At 38.3% G+C, this 23335-nt stretch overlaps 2 protein-coding genes across 2 annotated transcripts; one reads left to right on the forward strand and one right to left on the reverse strand.

Annotated features, from left to right (window-relative positions):
- Positions 1 to 1431: 1431 nt before the first annotated feature.
- Positions 1432 to 15992, reverse strand: LOC139943450 (pinin-like). Its single transcript, XM_071940264.1, has 9 exons — positions 15864 to 15992; positions 14271 to 14375; positions 12381 to 12449; positions 11570 to 11753; positions 10256 to 10353; positions 9686 to 9761; positions 7493 to 7648; positions 5568 to 5706; positions 1432 to 4007 (listed from the first exon to the last, which is right to left on the reverse strand). The coding sequence occupies exons 1-9, from the start codon at positions 15971 to 15973 to the stop codon at positions 3430 to 3432; spliced, it is 1515 nt and encodes a 504-aa protein (XP_071796365.1). The 5' UTR covers positions 15974 to 15992; the 3' UTR covers positions 1432 to 3429.
- A 399-nt stretch (positions 15993 to 16391) lies between these two features.
- On the forward strand, positions 16392 to 23012 carry LOC139943460 (trafficking protein particle complex subunit 6b-like). Its single transcript, XM_071940274.1, has 5 exons — positions 16392 to 16566; positions 17399 to 17578; positions 18575 to 18658; positions 19484 to 19577; positions 20203 to 23012. Exons 1-5 carry the CDS (start codon positions 16486 to 16488, stop codon positions 20232 to 20234), a joined length of 471 nt encoding a protein of 156 aa, XP_071796375.1. The 5' UTR covers positions 16392 to 16485; the 3' UTR covers positions 20235 to 23012.
- The last annotated feature ends 323 nt before the right edge of the window (positions 23013 to 23335 follow it).

Genomic DNA, 23335 nt, shown 5'->3' on the forward strand with positions numbered 1-23335 from the left:
ATTTACCACTTTTTACGAAGTCTGCCCAAACGCACATTTCCGAGAACAATGGATTTTACCAGGAAAGTCTGCTGCCACCAAACATCCTTTATAGTCTCTCATCTCTCCAACAGCGTTCCCATTATATCCCAATGAATCATTAAAAAAGCAGATTACCCACGAGAAGTGTGGATTAGGCCTGTGCAGACTTTCTCTTTACCAAATATTATATGCTTTTACAATTAGCTAAACTTGGCACTAAGCCTGTAAGCACAGTCTTTCAGACTTAGTTCTCTAAATAAGACCTGAGCCCAATCTCATGGCTCTGGTTACTGCAGAATTCTGCAGTTACAGCGCCCTTAAAAACAAAGTTCTAAAAGCAGTAAGCTACGAATTTCGCAGAAAACAGAGCCAGGGCTCAATTTCATGGCTCTGGTTATCGTTAGCAAATAATTGGCGCTTTCATCAAGGGTAAATCACAGGTTAACAGGGAATTTTGGCTTGTGCTTGTGCGTTACTTCGCTTACACAGCTAGCGCAGGAATGCTTGTGATCGTAAGCGCTCAGTTCGACGGTAAGCAGAGCCATGAAATTGGGCTCTGGTCTTTTCAGAGAACTATCACAACTCTCAACAAAAGTATCATTACGGCATTTGAATAGGTAATGCCATTATTGGAAGATACCAACAGCGGTTCCGACCTGAAATAGAAGTATTAACAAAAAGTGAAGTGAAAACTCATACCTACCTTTCATTTTGCAACAGTTTAATATTAAATGATTCTGCAGCTGGAAAGGGGCTGTTCCAGAAACTCGCCAGAATGTTCAAGTCCTTGTCGGAATTTTGGAAATACAAACAACATTTTAAGAAAATGTTCATGTTCACTCATTTCTACATTGATTTGTGTGTTTGAAAGTGTGGCAAAGGTGCATGACACAGATTTGATGTGTATGCACATGTAGTATGTTGTGGTATCGTTTTTTATATTTGTATTTAAAAATAAAATAAAAAGAATCAATAAGCAAGGAGAAAAAAAGAAATAGACCTAAATAGGCTACCCTGCGTGTACACAGAGTGTAGGCTTTAATATACATAGTATGCCTAAAAAAAAGACTTCAGGCCTGAAGTCTTTTACTATTATTTGAGTGACAAAATTACCTTTTTCTCAAAAACTATGTTACTTCTGAGGGAGTCGTTTCTCCAATGTGTTATACTATCAACAGCTCTCCATTGCTTGTTACCAAGTAATTTGTTATGCTATTGAGTAATTACCAATAGTATCCAATGCCTTTAATAGAATTCTGCAATGAAGCCAAAGCTTCAAGAAGTCCTTCGAGAGTTGGATTTTAATTTGTTTTTTACTGTACAATGATGCTTCACTTTAGAGACAGAAATAGTTGTGATAAATGCTGTACCCATCACCACCCCCCCCTCCCCCCCCCCCCTCAACCCTCTCTCAATTGACCCAGTTCACCTGACGTCATCATCAGAAAAATCTTGAATGCGCCATACTGGTTGGCAATTTCACTGTGCGTTTTCATATATAACTCTATGCCGTGCGTTATGCAGTGAAGTGTGCATTTTAGGCGACGCAGCGTTAACACACGTAAACCTAACTGCCCACCAACATGGTGAGCGTGGCATCAGTCGCCGCGTGTGACGCGGGTGCAAGGGGTCAATACCCACAACAACTCATTCCGCAAAAGGAATCACCTGCAACCCATTAAAAGGTAAATATCCAATAACAATTTAGCGGGTGCATCATACATTGTCAGGCCTGTATGCTGTTTTTCTTTAAGGGCACCAACGCAATTTCTTCTCGGTAATTGTCACCCTATGAGGAAATTGTAAGTTTCTACTGGAGCAATCCATGGGCACCAAGGCAATGTTCTGGGGGCTTGGAATGGAGGCAATTTCCTTTGATACCTTTGTAAAGTATCAGTCCTGCATCGTATGTCGTCGACAGACATGTAAACACTATAAGTTATCACACAAGCGCGAGTGGAATACGGAAAAATATAGTGCTTCTGCGTCCCATATCCAACGAGGCCGAAGGCCGAGTTGGATATGGGACGCAGACGCGCTATACTTTCTGTATTTCCACGAGCGCGCGTGTGATAACGTATTTATCTTCAAGCAAACTTGGCGCGTGAAATAGAACACACAAGACGCATGGCAGTGATATTAGCCCTGCAATATAGGTTTTTATCACCACTCCATTCTGCCAATCTGATTGGAGGATTAGCGCATACTTGAAGATAAACACTGTTGTTGCAACTTATTGTACTTGTTGTAGGTATTATTTTTTTGTTTACTCTGTTTATTTGTCTTTTGTAAAGGTGTTGTTTTGTTTCATTTTGTATTTTCTTCCTTGCTTTTTGGAGCGTGCCTCCACGTTCAAATTATTATTGATCGTACTCTTTGGTGATGATATGTAAACAAAACCGTTGCTTTGAAAAAAATATCTTCACAAGGTATCAAAGATACCTTCTTGTTTTTATATTTCCAAAGTGTTTGGAGGACGAGGAATCTGTAAGCACACCAACGACATCCAAACAGATGTAAGAAACCTGTGGTAAACCTGTGGCGATTTGAAAAATGCTTTTGTAATTTATTTGTTCACGTCTGTGGAAGATGTTAGCCAATTTGGTAAATGTAGAAGATATATCAGTAGAAATTTTGGTGGGTTTTTTTTGCGATGAAATGGTGCGCAACACGTGTCAGTTGGCTCGTTTTGTTTGTTTCAAAGACAATGACTTTTTAAAATATTTATATTTTTAAATGATGTTTTAACAGCAGGCTTTCCAAAGAATTGGAAAGGACCATTTACCTTTCGGAGCAATACACAAATAAAACAAATAAAGTATCCGTGTTTGTTATTTCGAAGAAAATGATGTCTTAGATGGCACAGAATGGGAGTGTTGTCATATTAGCCTTTGAAAAGAGTCTACAAGGGTTGAAACGTCAAGCCACTTACAAAACAAATTTGCGATTAAAAGGTTAAGTAGATAAAATTGCAGCAGGCTTTCTATTTCTTTCCATAGAACTAATGAGAAATGTATCAAATTCTGGACAGGACTCTTTGTCTATTGGAGTCCAAAAAAAAAAGAGTAGCATCCATGATGCTATGTTTGTTTATTTCAAAGAAACTGATGTTTAGGATAGCAACCAATTGGAGAGTTCAAAACCTGAAGTAGATAAAAATGGCAGCAGTCTTTCCATTTCTTTCCATAAAAATGATGTGAGCTTTATCCAAGTAGCATCTATGTTCGGTTGTTATTTCAAAGAAAATAATGTTATAGGTGCCACAGATCAGAGTGTATTAACAAAAAGTGAAGAAAATAAAGAATATTTCTTAACAAACAACAAGAACTTGAACACCTTGAGTCCCCGCGGAAGCAGCCCAACATCTTACGCAGCATTGTACACAATCCCCCAGACATCACCCTCCCCTCACTGCTCCATTGGTTCCTCCTCCCAAGACAGTTCATTCCTCTGATCAAACTCCTCCTCCTTATACAAGGCACTTCTAAAGTCCTCTTTCTCTTTCTCGTCTATGTTCTCTTTCCCCTCGTCCGCATCTCCGCTTTCTTCTGGTCCTGCGGATTCCGTCATCGTCCGATCAACCTCCCCTTCCTCTGAGGAAGAGGTTGGCTGTTTCCCTTCCCCATCCTTACCTGCCGACCCTTCCTTCACTACCCACTCTTGCTCAGCCTCCATTGAGATGGCGGCTTTCTTATTATCCTTGGAAGTTTCTTTACCATCGTCGTCGTCGGTGTCTTGCTGCTCTGACGTCGGCAGCTCACCATCATCGCTGACCGGCCGCTTCTTGGAATGCTTTCCGTTTCTTTGCTCGCCTTCCTCATGCTTACCCTTACTACTATGTCGTCTCTTCTTTTCCTTGGTCTTACCCTTAACCTCTGAAGACTCCTTGCCATCATGCTCCATTTCCTTCCCATCATGCTCCTCCGCCTCATCCTGCAGTTGTTGAATCTCCTCTTCGATCTCCGCCCGACGTTTCTTCATCATCTCTGTGGGTGAAATAATGATTGCATCATACCTTGAATAATTTTTCAAAACATTGTATGCAGCAAAACGGCATATCAAATCCTCGTCGGATTTCTACTATTAATAAGGGAATGGTGAAGAGGTTTTCAACAAGTGGTTTAAACCCAACGAGGCCTGGTTCTTGATAACAAGAACCAGGCCTTGGCGGGTTTAAACCACTAGTTGAAAACCGATTCAACACACTTTGATTCCCATTCATAAATACCTTTTTGGTCAAAAAAATCAACACTTATGGTCAAAAGTAAAATATGCAAAATTTTTAATTTTTTAATGATTTTTTTCAACATAACACCCCTCCAGCTATGAAATGGTAAGGCCCAGTCGCGTGATGTGGCACAACTGTTTCAGCCATTGCTCTCGACCAATAGGAATGAAGAAACTGTCTTAAAAGCACAGGTGCAAGCTCGCGTGTAACACCCATGTTTCAACACTTTTAACTGGTCATAAACAAAGGTTTATACACACCCACATGACGCGCTCTCCACCAATAGGAATAGCGAAACTGTCTGAGGTATTCATGAATGATGATTAAGACTTAATGATCAACCAGTTTCAATGAATATTTTATCGGAGTTTACCCAAGCCTTGTCCAAAGGCTCTTTAAGCATGCGTGCCTGATTTGATGCACCACCCTACACACACAACGCACACAGTACAAATCTTGAGGTCACGAACTGCATATAAAGTACCGTGAGGTTGAGGCAGGGTTTTAAAACCTCAAGCACTGTAAATGCCAGCTAAAGTTTGATCTTTATCATTTGTGCTGGCATTCCAGAGTAACAATAATAATAATATCGAAGTCTTATATAGCGCACGTATCTACCGAACAAGGTACTCAAGGTGCTGAGTATACAAACTTTCAGCAAGATAGTTTATTGCAGAGATGAATTCTGAGACCCTATTATTTAGCATCTTATAAGGGTTTACAAGGTGCTACGGCGCATACAGCAGCCACAGCCAGGAACACCACGGCGAACCCCTTCTCTTTTTGCTAAGTGCACTGGGCTCTTTTACATGCGTTACACAACACACGGGACCAACAGCTTTACATCACATCCAAAGAACGAAGCAATGGTTAAGTGTCTTGGACACAAGTGTCACGGCTGGGGATTCAAACCCACACTCTGCTGATCAGAAACACCAGAGTTTGAATTTGGTGCTCTTAACTGCTCGGCCACGACACTTCAAGTACAAATCAGGGATCTGTGGACCATCAGCACACTCAACTTTGCATCACAAACATTTGCATATAATAGTGCAACCAACTCGAACAAAGCTAGGTTGACCTTTACCATTTTGGTAAGGGCTAGCCAAATCAATAAGCTAGCTTTTTCACAACTATGCGTCAAATACAAATTTAAACGATCAATATATCATGGTTTTCTTTTTCAGCATTGTAAACTTTGTTGATTTTTGATGAACATGAATGGGCAGCCAAAATGAATCAATCTGTGCTATCAATTACAGAATTCAAAATATTCAAGCGTAGTCTACCCCTTCTTAGATGTAGCCGTGGAACTTACCGTTCATCAATTCTTTAGTATCTTTCAACCTCTTCTCAGTTACCAATGATGGCTTTGCCGGCCTGTAGAATATTGCTGGTTTAGCCTTAGTGCGAATGTACTGACTCAACCTCTTACTATGAGCGTCCCACACATCTTGCTGTCAATACATAAAATAAAATAAAACTTTTTTTTACAAATTTTGTCTTGGCAGAAATAGAATGATATTGGTAATAATAATGTGATCCATTGTAAAGTTGAGAAACAAAACTTTCCTTAAAATGTTGTCTTGGCAGAAATGGATTGGTAATAACTCATGGTTTTGAATTATTGACATCATTAATTATCAAATGATATTGGATTTTGATGGGTAGCCAGGATGCCTCTGTTTGAAGCGCAGCTTCTGAATCCTGGTGCTTTGACAGGCTCCCCGTATACTATTATTATCATTTAATAATAAATATTTCTGAGAAAATAGAGTAAGCTGTTGCAAACTGCTTAGCAACAAAAACTATGGTATAATTGCAAAGAAATAGTTAATGGCCCGACATTACTTGTAAAGTTAACGCCGGAGCCACTTCTAATAGTAAGCCTACTCTGTGTCAGCTATGTAACCTTATTCTGGTAAGCACTTTTGGGGTCGTGCTTAGTTACTATTTGTGTTTAAGCAGCTAAATGAAATTGGGCCAATCTGCTATTGGTTGGTTCAATGCAATGATGCTCTCTGAGCCAGCTTCAGTGCAAGTTTGCTAATGTTGCTTAGCTAAAACAGCTATTACTATTGCTAGGATAAATCTCTTTGATTCAAGATGACCTACTGCTAAGCTAGTAATGATAAAACTGCTACGACTAATTACACCTAATTACTTTTTAATCCAGATTATTGTGCTTACCTAAAGGCTCAAGAAGAGTTGACGACGAGTGTGCGCATTTGCAATAGATTTATTTGTATTCTTCCGCAGCTCATCGGCTTGCAAGTTCTGCTGGCAAGTTTAGCGCTCGTCTGTTTTGCACGCAGACAGCAGCGCCTAATCAAGTCTAGGGCAGCTCAAAACATTTCACAGGCATTATAAAAACTGTCCCTGGCCTCTAAACCATTCGTCTTGACAACCTCTTGCCTATTTTCACTAATCTGTCAACTATTTTAAAACAAGTTATACTACATTCACTGATCCGATCAGTGCAAGTTGTGTACTTTCTGCACTTTCCACTACAACTACAATAGTTTGTTCACAAATTAAGCTGCTAAGCAATTTCCACTAATCCGGTTAGTGGAAGACTCGTTTCACTATATCCACTAATGTGTCTATGTACCTTCAACTACTCCAATGTGTTGACCCTATATATATCCTGTCAAGATTTTCCACTAAACTGATTCGTGCAATAGTCACACTTTCTGCACTTTCCACTCATCTGTTGATGAGCTGAACTGCTTAATCTTTTTCCACTACTACGATCCGAGACCCTATATAACCTCTCAAGCCTTTTTCCACTAAACCAACTAGTACAAGATCAAGTACTCTCTGCACCTTCCAATACTACGATCTGAGACCTTATAACCTCTCAAGCTTTTTCAACAAAACTGACAGTACAAGATGTGTAAAACTGCACCTTCCACTAAATCCAAACTGTTATCCACTAACACTAACCCAATCAGAGCAAGACTTTCACTAATTTTAACTGCTCAGCCCTTAATATTAATAATAAAAAACTTATAAAGTGCACAAATCCATCAAATTGCTCACGGCGCTAAAAACAAACAAAAACATACACATGTACAATAACCAAAGTTGAAACGCAGCCTAAACGAAGAAGAAATCCAGTCCATGTGGTAGAGTATGCAATATCTAAGAAAACACCCATAGTTGGTTTCTACTAATCCACAACTTCAATCTGTTGACCCTGTTAAGCTTAATCTTTTTAGCTAAATCCAAGCAGCCTCTTACCTCTTTGGCCATATCCACTAGTTTCTCCAGTTTCTGCAGTTCTAGCTGTTGATTGCTTCGTTTGATAAACAGTTGTTTTCTTTCATGTGCAACAGCTTGCTTCTCTTCCTGAGCCTGGACGTCTAGTTTGTGTTCTATTTCAACACGTCTGCTTTCCTGATATTGGAAAGTAAAAATTTAGTATTAATATTGAGACCAACGTCATTTTAATATCTGCAGTAAGAAGTAGAGGACTAGGCCTACAAGCTTGGTTCAATTTCATAGAGTCGCTGAAGCAACAAATAACGCTGAATTTCTGCTTAGCATAAATGAACAGGATACCAATCACAAAGCATACATGTGGTAATTTGGTAATTTGGTGGTTTCCTTATTCTGATAATTCTTAAGCAACTCTATAAAATTGAACCCTCACGGTTGAAGTATAACTAGGCCTAAAAGCTGGAGGTTGGCGCAATAACTAGGCCTGAAAGCTAGAGGTTGGCGCGATATTTCTGCACATCAACCACTAATCAAACTGAATGTAACATCGGGCGAGGTTTCCGGTAGCACCATGAAGACGATCAGAACATACTGATCGAAACGTTGATTTTTCACCACCGGTTCTTTTCAGAACCACCGCTACTCAAAGAAATTTTCACATGGTGTTACTGCTAACCTCACCTAATTATACTCCCACCGTGCAAAGTTTCAAATCCTACCGAAAATGTAGCATATTTCATTCGTTTCTTTTGGACTATTTTAAGCATTGATTTTAATCACTGTATCTCACTATGATGAATGGGTTTTCCTAATTACACGAATAAATGTACAATTAATGTTTTTTATAAATGTATTTTTATAGTATATTAATACAATTTTAAAATGTTAATATGTTTGTAGTTGCTGGGCGCCTCTGAAAAACAGTGTTTCATTCAGATGGTTTCCCCAGGGTAAAGAATAAATAAATAAACACAATAAATAAATAAACAAAACAAAATCACAGTAATTAAGCATGTTTCCAAATTGGGTAAATACCATAAAATATAATCAAAAATATTGTTTTCAGTGCAAAAATCTATCAATATATGTCTACAATTCAATGCAGTACAACAAATCAACGAAATATAATGCAATGCATGTATTCAATCCAATGCAGTTTACAACTCAATGCAATATATGTACAATTCAATCCAACATGTGACAATTCAATGCAATATATGTACAATTCAATGCAAAGTGTGACAATTCTATAAGTTATCACACAAGCGCGAGTGGAATACGGAAAAATATAGCGCGTCTGCGTCCCATATCCAACGAGGCCGAAGGCCGAGTTGGATATGGGACGCAGACGCGCTATATTTTCCGTATTTCCACGAGCGCGCGTGTGATAACGTATTTATCTTCAAGCAAACTTGGCGAGTGACATAGAACACACAAGACGCATGGTAGTGATATTAGCCGTGCAATATAGGTTTTTATCACCACTCCATTCTGCCAATCTGATTGGAGGATTAGCGCGTACTTGGAGATAAAATGCAATATATGTACAATTCAATGCAAAATGTGACAATTCAATGCAATATGTGACAATTCAATGCAATACGTGACAACTCAATGCAATACGTGACAATTCAATGCAATATGTGACAATTCAATGCAATATGTGTAAAAATTCAATGCAATATTTGTATATAATTCAATTCAATATTGGTATACAATTCAATGCAATTTCTGTGCACAATTCAATGCAATATTGTATGAATACAATTCAATGCAATATGTGACAATTCAATGCAATATGTGACAATTCATATAATATGTGACAATTCAATCCAACATGTGAAAATTCAATGCAATATGTGACACTTCAATGCAATAAAAAAATTATGTGACAATTTAATGCAATATGTGACAATCCATGCAATATTTGTATATAATTCAATTCAATATTTGTATACAATTCAATGCAATTTCTGTGTACAATTGAATGCAATATGTATATATACAATTCAATGCAATATAAACTCAATGCAATAAGTCAATGCAAACACAATTCAATGCAATACATGTATAAAATTTGATGCAAATTTAAGTGGAAAAAAAAACACAGATCAAATATCATACAATTCCATTGCTGCAGTTATTACCACAGCACATCGCCCGACAACTCAAAAATTAAAAGCAACTTTGCCAAATTACACTGTTTATATCTACCTTGCTTTCTGAATCGTTGGATTCCTGTTTGAACTTCTGCAGAGTACCTAGAAGGTGACCAAACATCCGCCGATTCCTGGATGAACAAAAAAGATTCACAGCTTCAAAAATATAATCATAATAATCATTTTCAGCCTGGTTCACACTTCGCGCAAAAGCAAACAGGAAAAGGTTTTTGGTGACGCAAAATTCAGTTTGTTATGTTTTGTCAATTGTGACAACAAAAGGCCGAGTTATAGTCGGTAACGCGATGGTCGGGCGTCGAAAATCTTGACGCGCGATCACAAAAAGACACGGTTTTTAGGCCTCAGTCTTAGGATTGCGCGCAAGATTTCCGTCGGGCGACCATCGCGCGACCGACTATAAACCGGCTTTTAAACGTTAACTGTGCTTTATGATCTCCTTTATATTATTTCCATACTTGCATTGATTTTTTTCTTTGACGCAATTATATTAGAGCTTAAAGCAAATCAAGGTGAAGGGCTACAACAAAAACAAATCAGGCCCTGTGCCCTAATCCAGGATCTGCTAAGCAAAATGTGTTAAGCAAGTTTTGGGCTCTGGTCTTACCGTTTCTGTCCTTCTTCATTTTTACTCTGCTCCTTGATGGAATCTTGACGCGTTCTCTCTATGATAGGGGTAGCTACAACAGAGGATTGAATGGTGTGCTGTGGGAAATAGAAGAGGAAAAGGAAAACAATATTCAGTTATAGGTTCAGAATGAAAGTAACACACGCACAAAAATCACTCACCAAAATCTTCATAGAGGCTTAAAGACACTGGAAACTATTGGTAATTGTCAAAGACCAGTCTTCTCACTTGGTGTATCTCAACATATGCATAAAATAACAAACCTGTGAACATTTGAACTCAAAAAGTTGCAAGATGATAATGATAAGAAAAAACACCCTTGTCACACGAAGTTGTTTGCGTTCAGATGCTTGATTTCAGGACCTCAAAATCTTATCCTGAGGTCTTGAAATGTAATTCACATATTTTATTGGAAATTACATCTTTCTAAAAAACTACGTTACTTCAGAGGGAGCCGTTTCTCACAATGTTTTATACTATCAACAGCTCTCCATTGCTTGTTACCAAATAAGTTTTTATGCTATCAATTATTTTGAGTAATAACCAATAGTGTCCAGTGCCTTTAAAGATTAGAGTACAAAGATGTTTCAATTGATAAAATACTGTTGTTTGAACCCTTGCTGCATGATGCGCAGTACACCGTTAGTTCTGTGCACAGTTCTGGCAGCCGTAAACAACCCGTGCAGTTGAATAGTATAAAAAATATTGACTGCATTATGCTCACTCTATTTTCCCCGAGTGAAGCCAAGGGAACAAGGCTGGATTCGGGTGAAGGGGGGGTCATAGTTTTGACTACAGATGGATTGCACTACACGTCATCAACCGCCATATTTGATGTATCGTACACATGAAAAGTGCACAAGAGTCACGCGCATGATGTATTTTACACAGGAAAAGTGCACAAAAGTCACGCGCAGCGCGTACATGCGTGCACTTTTCACGTGTAAAATACATAAAATATGGCGGTTGATGACGCGTAGTGCAATCCATCTATAGCATGAGTAGTCAGTATTTGTTTTAAAACACCCGTATTGTGCCTAGACCTCCAACAAGAAACTGCTCAATGGGTATTGTGAATTGGTTGCAACAGGTATGGTATTTTGTTTGCTGTGGGAGCAGCACATCACATTCGCATTGGCTTTCTAGTAAAAACAAGACGCATCATGTGATGTGCTCTGAACCTGTAAGAAGTGCAGTAACTGCATATGGTTGATCAACTCACTGGAAACAATAGTAGGGGTTTTAAATCAATGTGAGTTTTTTCTTATAAAAAAACAACCCAGCAACACCAACCTTGGGCAGATCGTCATCATCATCATTTTGCTTCCGCCGCAGTCGTTTGGGCTGTGGTCCATCCACGCGGCTCCTTGCTCCGTCCACGCGGCCCCCAAGCCTTGGTCCGTCCACCCGGCCACCAAGCTTTGGTCCGCCGTCCACCCGGCCCCCTAGCCTTGGTCCGTCCACACGGCCACCAAGCCTGAAACAAATAACACCTCAAACATTTCAGTCTACATCTTTTGACAAAAAAACCTTCAAACAAAAATAACAACAGTGGACAAGAGTTTACATAATGCATAACACAAAACGTAATGAAAATGATGTTATTTGTTACATTAAAAGTACAATAATTTGTTACATTAAAAGTACATTAAAACAAGCGAGTCTTTAAAAGTCCCTTGAAAATCAGAAAGTCAGCTTGACGAATATTAACTGCTAAGTCATTCCATCATGAAGATGCAATCAATGGGAGACCTTTGGGACGCTGGTGACAGCAGACATAACGGGGCTTTTAGCGGCTCTAAGCATGCATGACATGCTCAGTATTGCTTACGTAGGTCTGAGCACTCGCACTACTGGCGAGAACTGTGAAAAAGAACTGTCCAAAAGTCTCCCATTTGAAGACTCTTTGACCATAGATTTTATGTAGAACCTGCAGTTTGCATCAGTAGGGATTGGCCAGCAAAACAAAGAGGATGAACAGTGAAATATTTATGCAAAAGATCAGATATATAGTCTGAACAGCTTTGAAAGTGAGTTCTAAGAATTCAGAAACTTGACCATTTCGCATTCGCAAGTGAACAATCTCCAGGAGTGCAAATCTTACCTGCTAAAGGCACTGCCGGTACTTTGTCTCCTTTGTAGTGGTAAGCCCAAACGCTGAAACGCATCTCCCCTACCAAGGACAACAAAATATTACCATTATACACAATGGTTAAAGTATTCACTTAATGCACTATACAGCCTTACAACTGCTAAATTAGCATGGATATAGGCTTATTCATTTTGGTTTACCCATATACACTTATGTGTGCTAACAGACATCGATTTAAAGCCATTATACACTTTCGGTAAACAGTATTGTCCAAGTCCCACACTTCGTGTATCACAACTTCTATATAAAATAACAAACCGTGAAAATTAAGGCTCAATCTGTCATCGGAGTTGGGAGGAAATAACGGGAAAACCCACTCTTGTTTCCACGCGTTTCGCTGTGTCATGACATGTGTGTAAAATAAATCCGTAACTCTCGCTATCGAGAATTGCTATTGTTTTAATGTTTCTCAAAAAGTAAAGCATTTCATGGAACAATATTTCAAGAGAAGTCTTTCACCATTACCTTCTGTAAACCCTGTAAATTATTTGTAAATCTGTGAACTTTTTTTTCTTTTTCTGTACCGAAAGTGTATAATGGCTTTAAGGAGAGCGCTGTGTCTGCACGATGTAAAGCAAGTCCATCCATCTTGAATACTATCAGACAAAAGGCCTACTAAAAATGTTTTTCCCTTTTCACAAATACACTCTCAGGCTGGAATTATGGCGGCCATTCCTCTTTTTCACTGGTCTTTGAACCACTTCCAAAGTTTCTCATATACTTAAAAATTTTCCAACAAAATCAAAATTACCACGTCCTCTCAAAAATTAAAATACAGGCTTGCACCTTGCCAAATGAGGATGGCTACATCCTACACTGGATGAACACAGTCTTAAAAGCTATTGGTAAATTACTCAAAATAATTATTAGCATAAAACCTTAATTGGAAACAAGTAATGGGGAGCTGTTTATAGTATAAAACAGTAACGGCTCCCTCTGAAGTAAAGTTGTTTTCGAGAAAGAAGTAATTTTCCACGAATTAGATTTCGAGATCTCAGATTTAGAATTAGAGGTCTCGAAATCAAGCATCCGAAAGCACACAACTTTGTGTGCCAAGGGCGTTTTTTTCTTCCATCATTCTCTTGCAACTTCAACGACCGATTGAGCTCAAACTTTCACAGGTTTGATATTTTATGCATATGGGCGATTCCATGGTTAGTCGCATTACACTTTTTAGTGTCATTTCTTGATCTTGGTGCTAGTAGTTCTATGTGAGATATTATTTCCACTAAGTTTATAGACTGATTTGTACTTGACACCCAAGGCTTTTAAGTGATGATATTAAAAATGTTGTGGGCATTGTACTCTGGATGTTATAGCTTTGTAAAAAGCGGTTAGTCGCATTACACAAAAAGGACATGATAAAAAATACACTTGTCTCAATTCAAAAGTTTCCTCAAACTAAAAAACATGCAAAGGTTTTACTACGTTTAGCACACATCTCTTATACATTAGTATCCAACAGGATACTTATAAATAGTCAGCAACTTGAACTTTTAGGTTTACGTGGCAAAACCATGGTTAGTCGCATTACGGTTAGTCGCATTACACGTTTCCACTCAATTTAGCCACGCCTACGTGGAGCCCAAGCTGAGTTCTTATTTGGCAAAATTGGGTTCATTCCTTGTCAACAACTAAAAATAAATTGATTTCGTATGTTAGCTGTAACTTCTAAGGGGAAAGAAAGTTGTGACAAAAACTTGATTTTTTGGTGTCATGTCCATGTTTGCTTGGAATTGCCCATATGTTGAGATACACCAAGTAAGAAGACTGGTCTTTGCCAATTACCAATAGTGTCCAGTGTCTTTAAACTCACAATCGCCCATTTCTAATGTGACTTACCTTTGCACACCACCTCCTCTGCCTCTACCCCTCTGTCCCTGGCCTCCAACTGACACTCTGCGCTGGTCTCTGTCTCTACCACGGTCTGCTGCACCAGCAGGAATTCTGAGTCAGAACACAATGGAAAAAATTGGCAAGATTAATAAGGATATTTATCAATTTTAAATTGCTGGGGTACCCACTCCTTGAGATGTAATTTATTAAAAAAAATCAGAGGTGGAACAGCTAACATCATGGATGTGGGTCGATACAATTTCTGACCTGTTCTGCCTCTTAATTTTCTTCATAAATTACACCTAAAATAGGAGTGGCACATTTGCGTAATACTGTGCATATAGTAATGCACTCAGGAAAGTCCAAAAATTTTGTAAACACCCTGAAGCTTCTTCTTCTTCTTCTTCTTCCGTAAAAGTACAGTCCACCACCTTGTGTATTACATACTACAGTTAATGTGTGCATGCAAGGGTGTGGATATATAGTATTCTATACAGTGCATGGGGGTGAACAGTGGAATAATGTAGAGTGCGACTAAAAGCAGCTCAGGCTGGACCTAGCGGAGCTGGACAAACTGTACACCCCGCTTAAAACTAGCAAGAGTTGTGCAGTTGATCAGGTCTTCTGGGAGACTGTTCCATATATCCCAAGCTATAATATGGATGTAGGGCCAAAAAGTGGAGGATGTCTTTGTAGTTCCCAGACGCGTGTCCATATGTTTGTATACAAAGCATGAATTGGGTATTTTTTCTTTCCAGGATGAATTATCGTCCAGATAATTATCCACGTGTGTCCTGGGAAAAAAATACGCACACGGTCGAGGACAATCGGCATTAGTAGTGTGTAGCGCTAAAAGAGCGGTAGTTGAGAAAATTTACACTCAAAATTCATTTGATTTTTACTCAAAACCTGTGATACCTATTTGAACAATTCCAAGTGTAGGGCTATCTGCAACTTCTCAAGCATTAGTTAGATTGGTAAGTTTAATGATGTAGATCGTTTCAGATGGTTTTTCAAAAAAGCGAAAGATTTTGATATCAGACGCGCTGGGGCCAAGGATACGGAGTGGATTGGACCGATTTATGGGGCTATCAGCTACTGGCCCTATTGATGGGGGCTAGTCCCGACAGACGTCTGTGTGTGTGGACTGTGTGTGTGGCTAAGCCTAAGATGGAAAAGTTTCCGTATGGCGCCACCACTTTTTCATTCGAAATAAAATAATATAGTATCTAATTTACCTGATTGATATATCCCTTTTTGTAAAAATGAGTGAAAAAGTGGAGGCGCCATACGGAAAGTTATCCCAAATAATAATTAATATGTGGGGCAACTACGACATGAAGTTCATGAAGACTTATGGTAATACTACAAACTAACCTCTATTATAGATAGCCCAAACTGAAATAAATAATTACTGAGAAATAAGATTCGTATTACTGTCATGAAGAGCGCCCCCTATCGACCTGACAAGCGCCGAAGCGGGGACGCATGCGATGCTGAAAGTGAAATGCCGAAAATGTGATCTCCTCCCAGCATTTTTCCCGATATTATAAGTGTCTTATGCACACAAATTTTCATAAACCACAAATAAACAAATACCTCCTTTCCCCAGGTTCTCTGCCTGTCAGTTTTCGTATATTTTCATCGACGTTTTGAAGACTTTCTTTCGCTTTTTCAAGCCGACCCTGCAAAGCCGACACGTACGCCATGGCTTTTTTGGTGTTTTCAGTATATGAAATGAATTAATCAGTACACACAAGAACAGCTTCGTGTAATTCATACCCAGAACGTCTAGGTTTCAGACGACTTGAATGTAAAGGTATAGAGTGCAAATTGTATCAAATCATTTACCACGTTTAGAATTGAGAATTTAAGTATATTCATTATAATTTTGCATTTTACGACTGTGATTTTTATCAACAGTTGTATATGGAACCCTAATACTGACTTAATGAGTATTGGGCTGTAAAATTACCACTAGTCTACTTTGTTTTTAGCGTTGACTTAAATTAATAATTATTTTATATCAGCAAATCTGTTGGCGTTCCATATGTGTATACTTCAGTGACAGCTTCCCAGACGTTTTAGACACATTTTGACATACTTTTATACAACGAGTACCGACTATTCATGGGGCGACTAGTTTTCGTGATTTGTTGAAAGAAAGTGGCCGCTGAAAAGAGCGATTCTTGTATTTTAAATAAATATTTTCACCAGTAAAATGGCTGACGATGTTTTGTTTGAACTTCTTCACATGGAGATCGTTGCTTACGTGGAAAATTCGGCAAAGAAAGATGAGAAGGTAGGTTTACGAATCACTGCGATTTTTATTACTGCACCAGTTTCGTGATAAACCAAATAGTCTTTTTTTCTCTCGTTTTCTCTCTCTTTTTTTTAGGACAAACTTATGAAGGAAACATTTCCGTATCGTGCCAACACTTTTTCATTCGTTATGAAACAAAATAATATCTAACTTCCTTTAATGAGGTATTCCTTTTTGTAAAAAGAAGTGAAAAAGGGAAAAAAGTAGTGGCAGGATTCGCAGGATTAGAAAGTTTACCTTTTTATTTAATCTATATTTTGGGGGATGAAATCAAAATTTATGGCAGGAGGGAACCAAATCAATTATCAGGCATTGAAAAATTGATTGTGTCGATCAATGAGCAGGATGCATTCCACTGAGCTATGCAACAATTGTTATAAATGCCTTCAATTTCAAATATAATTTTGGCTTCTTGTGTTAACTGGTTAAAACTAAAAACTAAATAAAGACATCAGTCAATCAGTGTGCTATTGTTGTTAGCTACAAATTACCGGGGTGTTCTGCTACTCAGAGAACCAGTTCTGTTTAATTCAGCCTTGGTTAACTAAATTGTTTTCTAATCCTGCTGTTGAAGGGTGCCTTTTTTTAAACTTGTTTATGCAATGCAAATACCTCTATCCTTTCCTTTCCCCCGTGTTTATCGGACAGATAACATAAGAAAATAGCTTCAAAATAAAAGAAGACTATGATTTTAGTTGTAGACTCAATCCAATTCGTATTCTGTACTTGTTTATTTTAAATGCTTGGCTTGATATTGTGCTCATTCAAAACATGTTTTGTTTTTTTAATACTTTTTTTCTCCAACTTGCAGGACCAGTTAGTCGCCAAACTGGAGAAGATGGGTTACAGGGTCGGACAAAGTGTTGCAGAACGTTTCACCAGAGACACTCCAAGGTTTTCAAGCGAATTAGACATCATCAAATTCATCTGTAAAGATTTCTGGACCAATGTCTGCAAGAAGCAGATTGACAATCTGCGGACAAATCACCAGGTAGCTATAGGTGTTTGGTGGCTGAGCAGTTAATAGGACCAGACTCAAGCTCTGGTGTTTCTGATCAGCAGAGTGTGGGTTTAAGTCTTGGGGTCTTTCTCAAACCACGGCTTGGGCTCCGGCTCAGGCTCCGCGTGCTGAGTTCCGTGCAATACGCACTGCTCCAAAATGCAGGTTAAATGCAAGCTGCGTACACAGCACGCTAATCCTGAGCCGGAGCCCAAGCCGTGGTTTGAGAAAGGCCCTTGGTCACAGCATTTGTGTCCCTTGAGCAAGATACTTAACCATAGACCTTATCGCAAATACTCTGGCGCGGGCGTTAATCGTGGAATTAGGTGCATTCTGGTCGAGCTGAGGATCAAATTTGATCCATAGCTAGACCAGAATGCACCTCATTCAACAGTTAGCGCTTGCGCAATGGGTATTTGCGAAAAGGTCTATTGTTACTTTGTCCTTTGGATTGGATATTAAGCCGTAGGTCCTGTGTACTTTGTTAACACATTTGTTAACACAGATCACATGTGCATAGTGGGGGGAGGAGGGGGGCGGGAGACGACAGAACACTCTTCATGGAAGAGATTTTGGCTCATAGTTTGTTGTGGTAATCGTAACCCTTGATCCTTCCAAGGGTTGTAGATAGGAGGGTTCCAATGAACTAACATTTTGCAAATTTTTTTTCTGTTTTTTTTTCTTGTTTTAACGTTTTTAAAAAAATACACCGACACAAGTTGCTCAATCAGGATTACCAACCAAATTTCCATGTGATTTTGAGGATAAGCAAACAACAGCCGAATACAAGTAACCAGGCAATATGCAACAAATGGAAATTTGTTGGTAATCCTGTTTTTATCAAGGAAGAAATTTCATGCTAAGCAAATTTTTGTGCTTAGCAGCTCTATGAAATTGGGCCATGGTCTTACTCAGACTACTTATGTTTGCATTTCATTACCATAGAAGGATAAGAATACTTAATGATCTTTTTTCCTTTTCTTCTAGGGGGTTTATGTTCTTCAAGATAACAAATTTAGGTTTCTCGTTCAAATGTCTGCAAGTAAACAGTACCTTGAGGCAGCACCAAAAGTAAGTCACTTCTTGTGGTTCCAGGGATTTAAATGGCTCGTTTGATTGTTTTTAAAGGAGAAACATTGCTGGGGCACGGCCATCATGATCAAGGCAGGCATGTGGCTTACATTGAATTATGAACTCGCACCCAGATACTGCGCTCGCCCTAATATTATTTTGACGGAGGGTATGTGTGTGCAGTAACTGGGTGGGAGTTCATAATTCTATGTATAGCTACAGGCCTGCTTTGACGGTAGTCCCCTGTAGTAGACGATAGTAATTGAACAGTCCAAAACCAACTGGTTGAAATTCTGAACTGAGATTAGTTTATTTTTGTTGTTAGTGTTTTGTGGTTTACTTCTTTGTTAGCAGCAATAACTTGTTAAGTACTTTCAGGCAAGGTTTGCTGTAAAGCCATGTGTAAATCTCTTTTGGGTAGTGTTGGTTCTGAAAGAAACAGGAGTTGTCAACCAGCGTTTCTTTTCAGAACCAACTCTGCAATGTGTTTTCAATGCGTCTGTAATGCATGCAATGATCAGAGAAGTTGTTTTTGCAAGGATAACACTTTTTTGTCAGTTATCTTACAGTCAACAGACCCACGTTATAAAGAGCACTGTTTAGAAGAGGTTCTACGTATAAAGAGTACATTCTTAAGTCCTGCATCTCATTTCTGCTTTGTATTTCTTAATTTGCTGTCCCATTATAACAATGTTCCTTTTATTAACAGATAATCTGGCCAGTCCCCAGCAACCTTGTTATAAAGAGAGTCGACTGTATATGGATTTGTTTATTGTCAATATGTTTTATCACTTACAACTTGGGTTTCTCGTTTGAATGTTGCAGTATCTAGCGTATACATGTGGTCTTGTTCGTGGAGCTCTTGCCAACTTGGGATTAAATTGCATTGTGACAGCAGAGGTCAGCACTATGCCAGCATGTGAGTTCTCAATAATAATTATTATTTATTATTTATTCAGCATATATCAAAAAGAACAATACAAAATACAGCAAGAACAAAACAATACAAAATGGACAATAAACCAATGGCACATACCAGGAATTAAAAGTAAACAAAGAACTGCGACTCGAAAGCCAAAAACTCTGATGCCACTGGCTGCATGTACATAAAAATAAATAAATAATGATAACATATTAAGTACAGGATTGCTATGTTTAAGATGATGGATTAGTTTCAGTCTGAAAGCCCACTGAGTAAAAGTTCTTACCAGAACAAGCCCTTCAATGTTAATATTCTTATTGTTAATATCAAGAAATTAAACCATTGATTTGTGTTAACATGAGAGCTAACTTGGTGTGAGGTTAGTATTTAGCACCACAAGAAATACTTTTAATAAACTGTGCAAGTCTTAAGGTTAAACCGGTAGGAGTTACGGCAAGTTAAATTTACAGAAAAACTATAGCTGTACACTTGTGGGGGTGAACCATGTATCTTTCGAGAGCCAGTATTTTGAGCTATCACTTTCCCAAAAGTTCACTACTATATTTTAGTGTGATCCACACTAAGCTTCAAACATCACTGAAATTACGTTTTGTCTTTCCAGGTAAATTTCAAATCATGATCCAGAGATCGTAGCCCTTATGAAGTCAGTTCAGGATGGAAGACAAGTCCTATGGATTTGCGTCAAGAGACGACATCTTCCAACAAAGGATTGTGAAGATAACCAAGCTCATGGTAACCCCAAACTTCGTTTGTGTTTCAAACTCTGAAAATAAAAGTGGCTTCTTAGCACTCATATCTTTTACTCAGTGAAGCTGAAGGCGCTTCAATATTCAGTATTTTCCGGCCAGGTGTATGGGACTACGTTTGAAGTTTGAGACTTACTCCTTTTACATAGCACCATGATCTTTTCGATAAGTGCACTGGGTTCCTTTATGTGTGTTTCACAACACACAGGACAAACGGCTTTACGTCCCATCCGAAGGATGGAGCAATGATGGTTTAGCGTCTTGCTAAAGGACATAAGTGTCATGACTGTGACTAGAACCCACACTCTGCTGAACAGAAACACCAGAGTTTGAGCCAGTTGCTCTAAACCGCTAGATCATGACACGTCACAAAATATTTCCATAGTTTGGTAGCTTTACAACAAATCTTCAGGACCCAAACAATGTGTATGGGTAAAACACTGGATGGTTTAGTTGTTAGTTACCAAATCCATTCAAATCAAGCAAAACAGAGCAATGGATAATGGAAGATTTTAAGAGGTCAATAGGAAGCGAAGAATGGATGGTTTGGTTATTAGTGACCAAATCCATTCAAAGCAAGAAAAACCGTGCAATGGATTATAAAAGACTAAAGGCGGTTAATCAGAAGTTAAGTGAAAGGACTTGCCTTGTATTTCTTGGTCAAACAGCAACTACTCCGAGTTTTCCACAGTATTTTAATCACCATATTCTATAAAGAGAATAACTAGTTGTGATACCTAAACCAGCTAAGTTGTTATTTAAAGTGTCTGATTATTATCATCAAACAGTGGTGCCTCAAGCCAAAACTAAATGGGTAAAACAAAAATGGTACAAATAAACCCAGATTTTAGTTTTGGCATGGAGCATTGCATATTCCTGATAGTCCCTGATAATTAGTGTTTTTTTTTGTGCTACCACTATGTTACTCTCATAAATAATTTATTACAAATCAAATCAACATTGCCATGAAGTATGGAACAAGTTGGCAGATATAAAGTCATCTGTGTTTAGTACATTATATGTGAACTTGAGGGAAATTTTGTATGTAAATAATAACAACGAATACAACATTATGGGATTAGAATTTTGTGGACGACGCAATTATGTAGCTGCTATAAAACAAAATTTTGTTCATCTGAAAATTTATAAGGCATAGTTTTGATTACAAGGAATACCAATCATCAAGAGAAATATTTCCATCTGAAATATTGTCATTTTCCGTTTAAAACAGTGATTGAATCCATCTGGAAATTGGTCTTGCTACAGTTTGAGTAACCAGTAGGCCCATACATGTACAGTATATAGTTTATAGTTGTAAAACAAATTTGTAATTATCCTAACCCTTATACTGTGTCACCATTCAATTTAATCCACTGTGGTGTTGAATGGTTGATGCTCTACCATAGTGGTAGATGTCTGCCATGATTTGATAATTTGTGGTAAAGTACACAGTCAACCCTCCTACTGTCTGACCATTCAATACCATCTGCTGGGAACGATTGATACACTATGCCAGCCTGCAATTCAATAACATTTGGTGATTGCATCCACACAGTACACAGTCAACCCTCCAACTGGTTGACCATTCAATGCCATCCACTGGGAACGATTGATACACTATGCCAGCCTGCAATTCAATAACATTTGGTGATTGCATCCACACAGTACACAGTCAACCCTCCCACTGTCTGACCATTCAATACCATCCACTGTTTTGAATAGTTGATGCACTATGCCAGCCTGCAATATTATGATAACTTGGTGTGAATGCATCCTTATAGTACACAGTCAACCCTCCTACCGTCTGACCATTCAATATTATCCACTGTGGTTTTGAATGGTGCATCCACTATGTCAACCTGCAATATGATGAATGGATCCACACAGTACACAGAACGTCCTTTGCATAGTTGTTCTACCATTCACAACTTGCCCATTTGAGTGGCTCTGAATTGTTGGTCATCTTGTTTAATGGCAAATGGGTATGGAAAGTAGGAGGGTTAAAAGTGCAAAGCTAAAGGTGTACACACAATTTAATATACCATAATATTAAATTTTATGTTTACTTTTGACTAAGATAACCCTCTCATTATTGCTGAATATTTTCTTTTTCTGAGAACAAGGAATTTGTAATATTATGTAAAAACTGTAATCTAAGTAATTATTGTAATTCATTTAATTCATGTACCCCATAGCTCTTGGATTGTTTATCCTCCCTGAAGCAAAATGGTCGCTTAGAAGACCGATGGACAAGCATCTGAAACAAATCAAAGAAGAACTAACAAATTTAATGTTTATTTGAAATTCAAGAGGTTCAGTGTATTGTTTTTAAGAATCAAGGGTGTTTAAAATTAATGCCCCAGTTGGCTAGAAAATAAAGTTCACAGGCAAACTTCCCAAGGTGTCTAAGTTGTTCATAAAATGATTATACATACAAATTGTTAGAACACTTTTGGGGAAGAAATAAATGTTGGAAATATTTGATCCTTTAAACCGGAGTAGCACAGGGGTGGACTAAATACATACAGTAAATACAATAAAATCGCCAATTCGGGTCTAAAATTGAAAAAATCGAAAGCCATTTTGGGCCTGTCCAGCAGTTTTATCAAATTTTAGGACTTTGTACAAATTGTTCAAAATAAGTATAGTAAAAGTATATAAAAAAAAAGAGGAAAATAATTACCCTAGTAGTAGATTGTCATCTTCTTTTCCAGTTCTTTTCTCTTGAATAAGTGTACTTAATGTAATTTCTATTCAAAAGCAACTTGACTTAAAAAAAGAGGATTGGAACTTGTAATAGAACAACAGAAGGCGAGCACTGGTCGGTATTCAATTTGAGTGTAATATAGCCCCACGTTTGTGTCCAACTCTGAACCCTTGGCCAAACTTCGGGACCCTTTTTTTGTACAGCGACCGCTGAACTCTTTGGAATTTGCATTTACTACAGGCGGGTCGGCGGTTTGAAATTTTGGTCTTAAAATATCTGTT

This window comes from Asterias amurensis, chromosome 1 (assembly GCF_032118995.1).
Source record: "Asterias amurensis chromosome 1, ASM3211899v1".
In the NCBI taxonomy this organism is placed as follows: Eukaryota; Metazoa; Echinodermata; class Asteroidea; order Forcipulatida; family Asteriidae; genus Asterias; species Asterias amurensis.

Excerpts from the sequence above, each read along its gene's own strand:
- LOC139943450 (XM_071940264.1), bottom strand. The coding sequence starts at position 15,973 with ATGGCGTACGTGTCGGCTTTGCAGGGTCGGCTTGAAAAAGCGAAAGAA. Across the intron at positions 14,376-15,863 it reads AGAGAACCTGGGGAAAGGAG|AATTCCTGCTGGTGCAGCAG; the intron begins GTATTTGTTTAT and ends GTTCTGACTCAG. Across the intron at positions 10,354-11,569 it reads ATGATGACGATCTGCCCAAG|CACACCATTCAATCCTCTGT; the intron begins GTTGGTGTTGCT and ends TATTTCCCACAG.
- LOC139943460 (XM_071940274.1), top strand. The coding sequence starts at position 16,486 with ATGGCTGACGATGTTTTGTTTGAACTTCTTCACATGGAGATCGTTGCT. Across the intron at positions 16,567-17,398 it reads CGGCAAAGAAAGATGAGAAG|GACCAGTTAGTCGCCAAACT; the intron begins GTAGGTTTACGA and ends TCCAACTTGCAG. Across the intron at positions 19,578-20,202 it reads GGTCAGCACTATGCCAGCAT|GTAAATTTCAAATCATGATC; the intron begins GTGAGTTCTCAA and ends TTGTCTTTCCAG.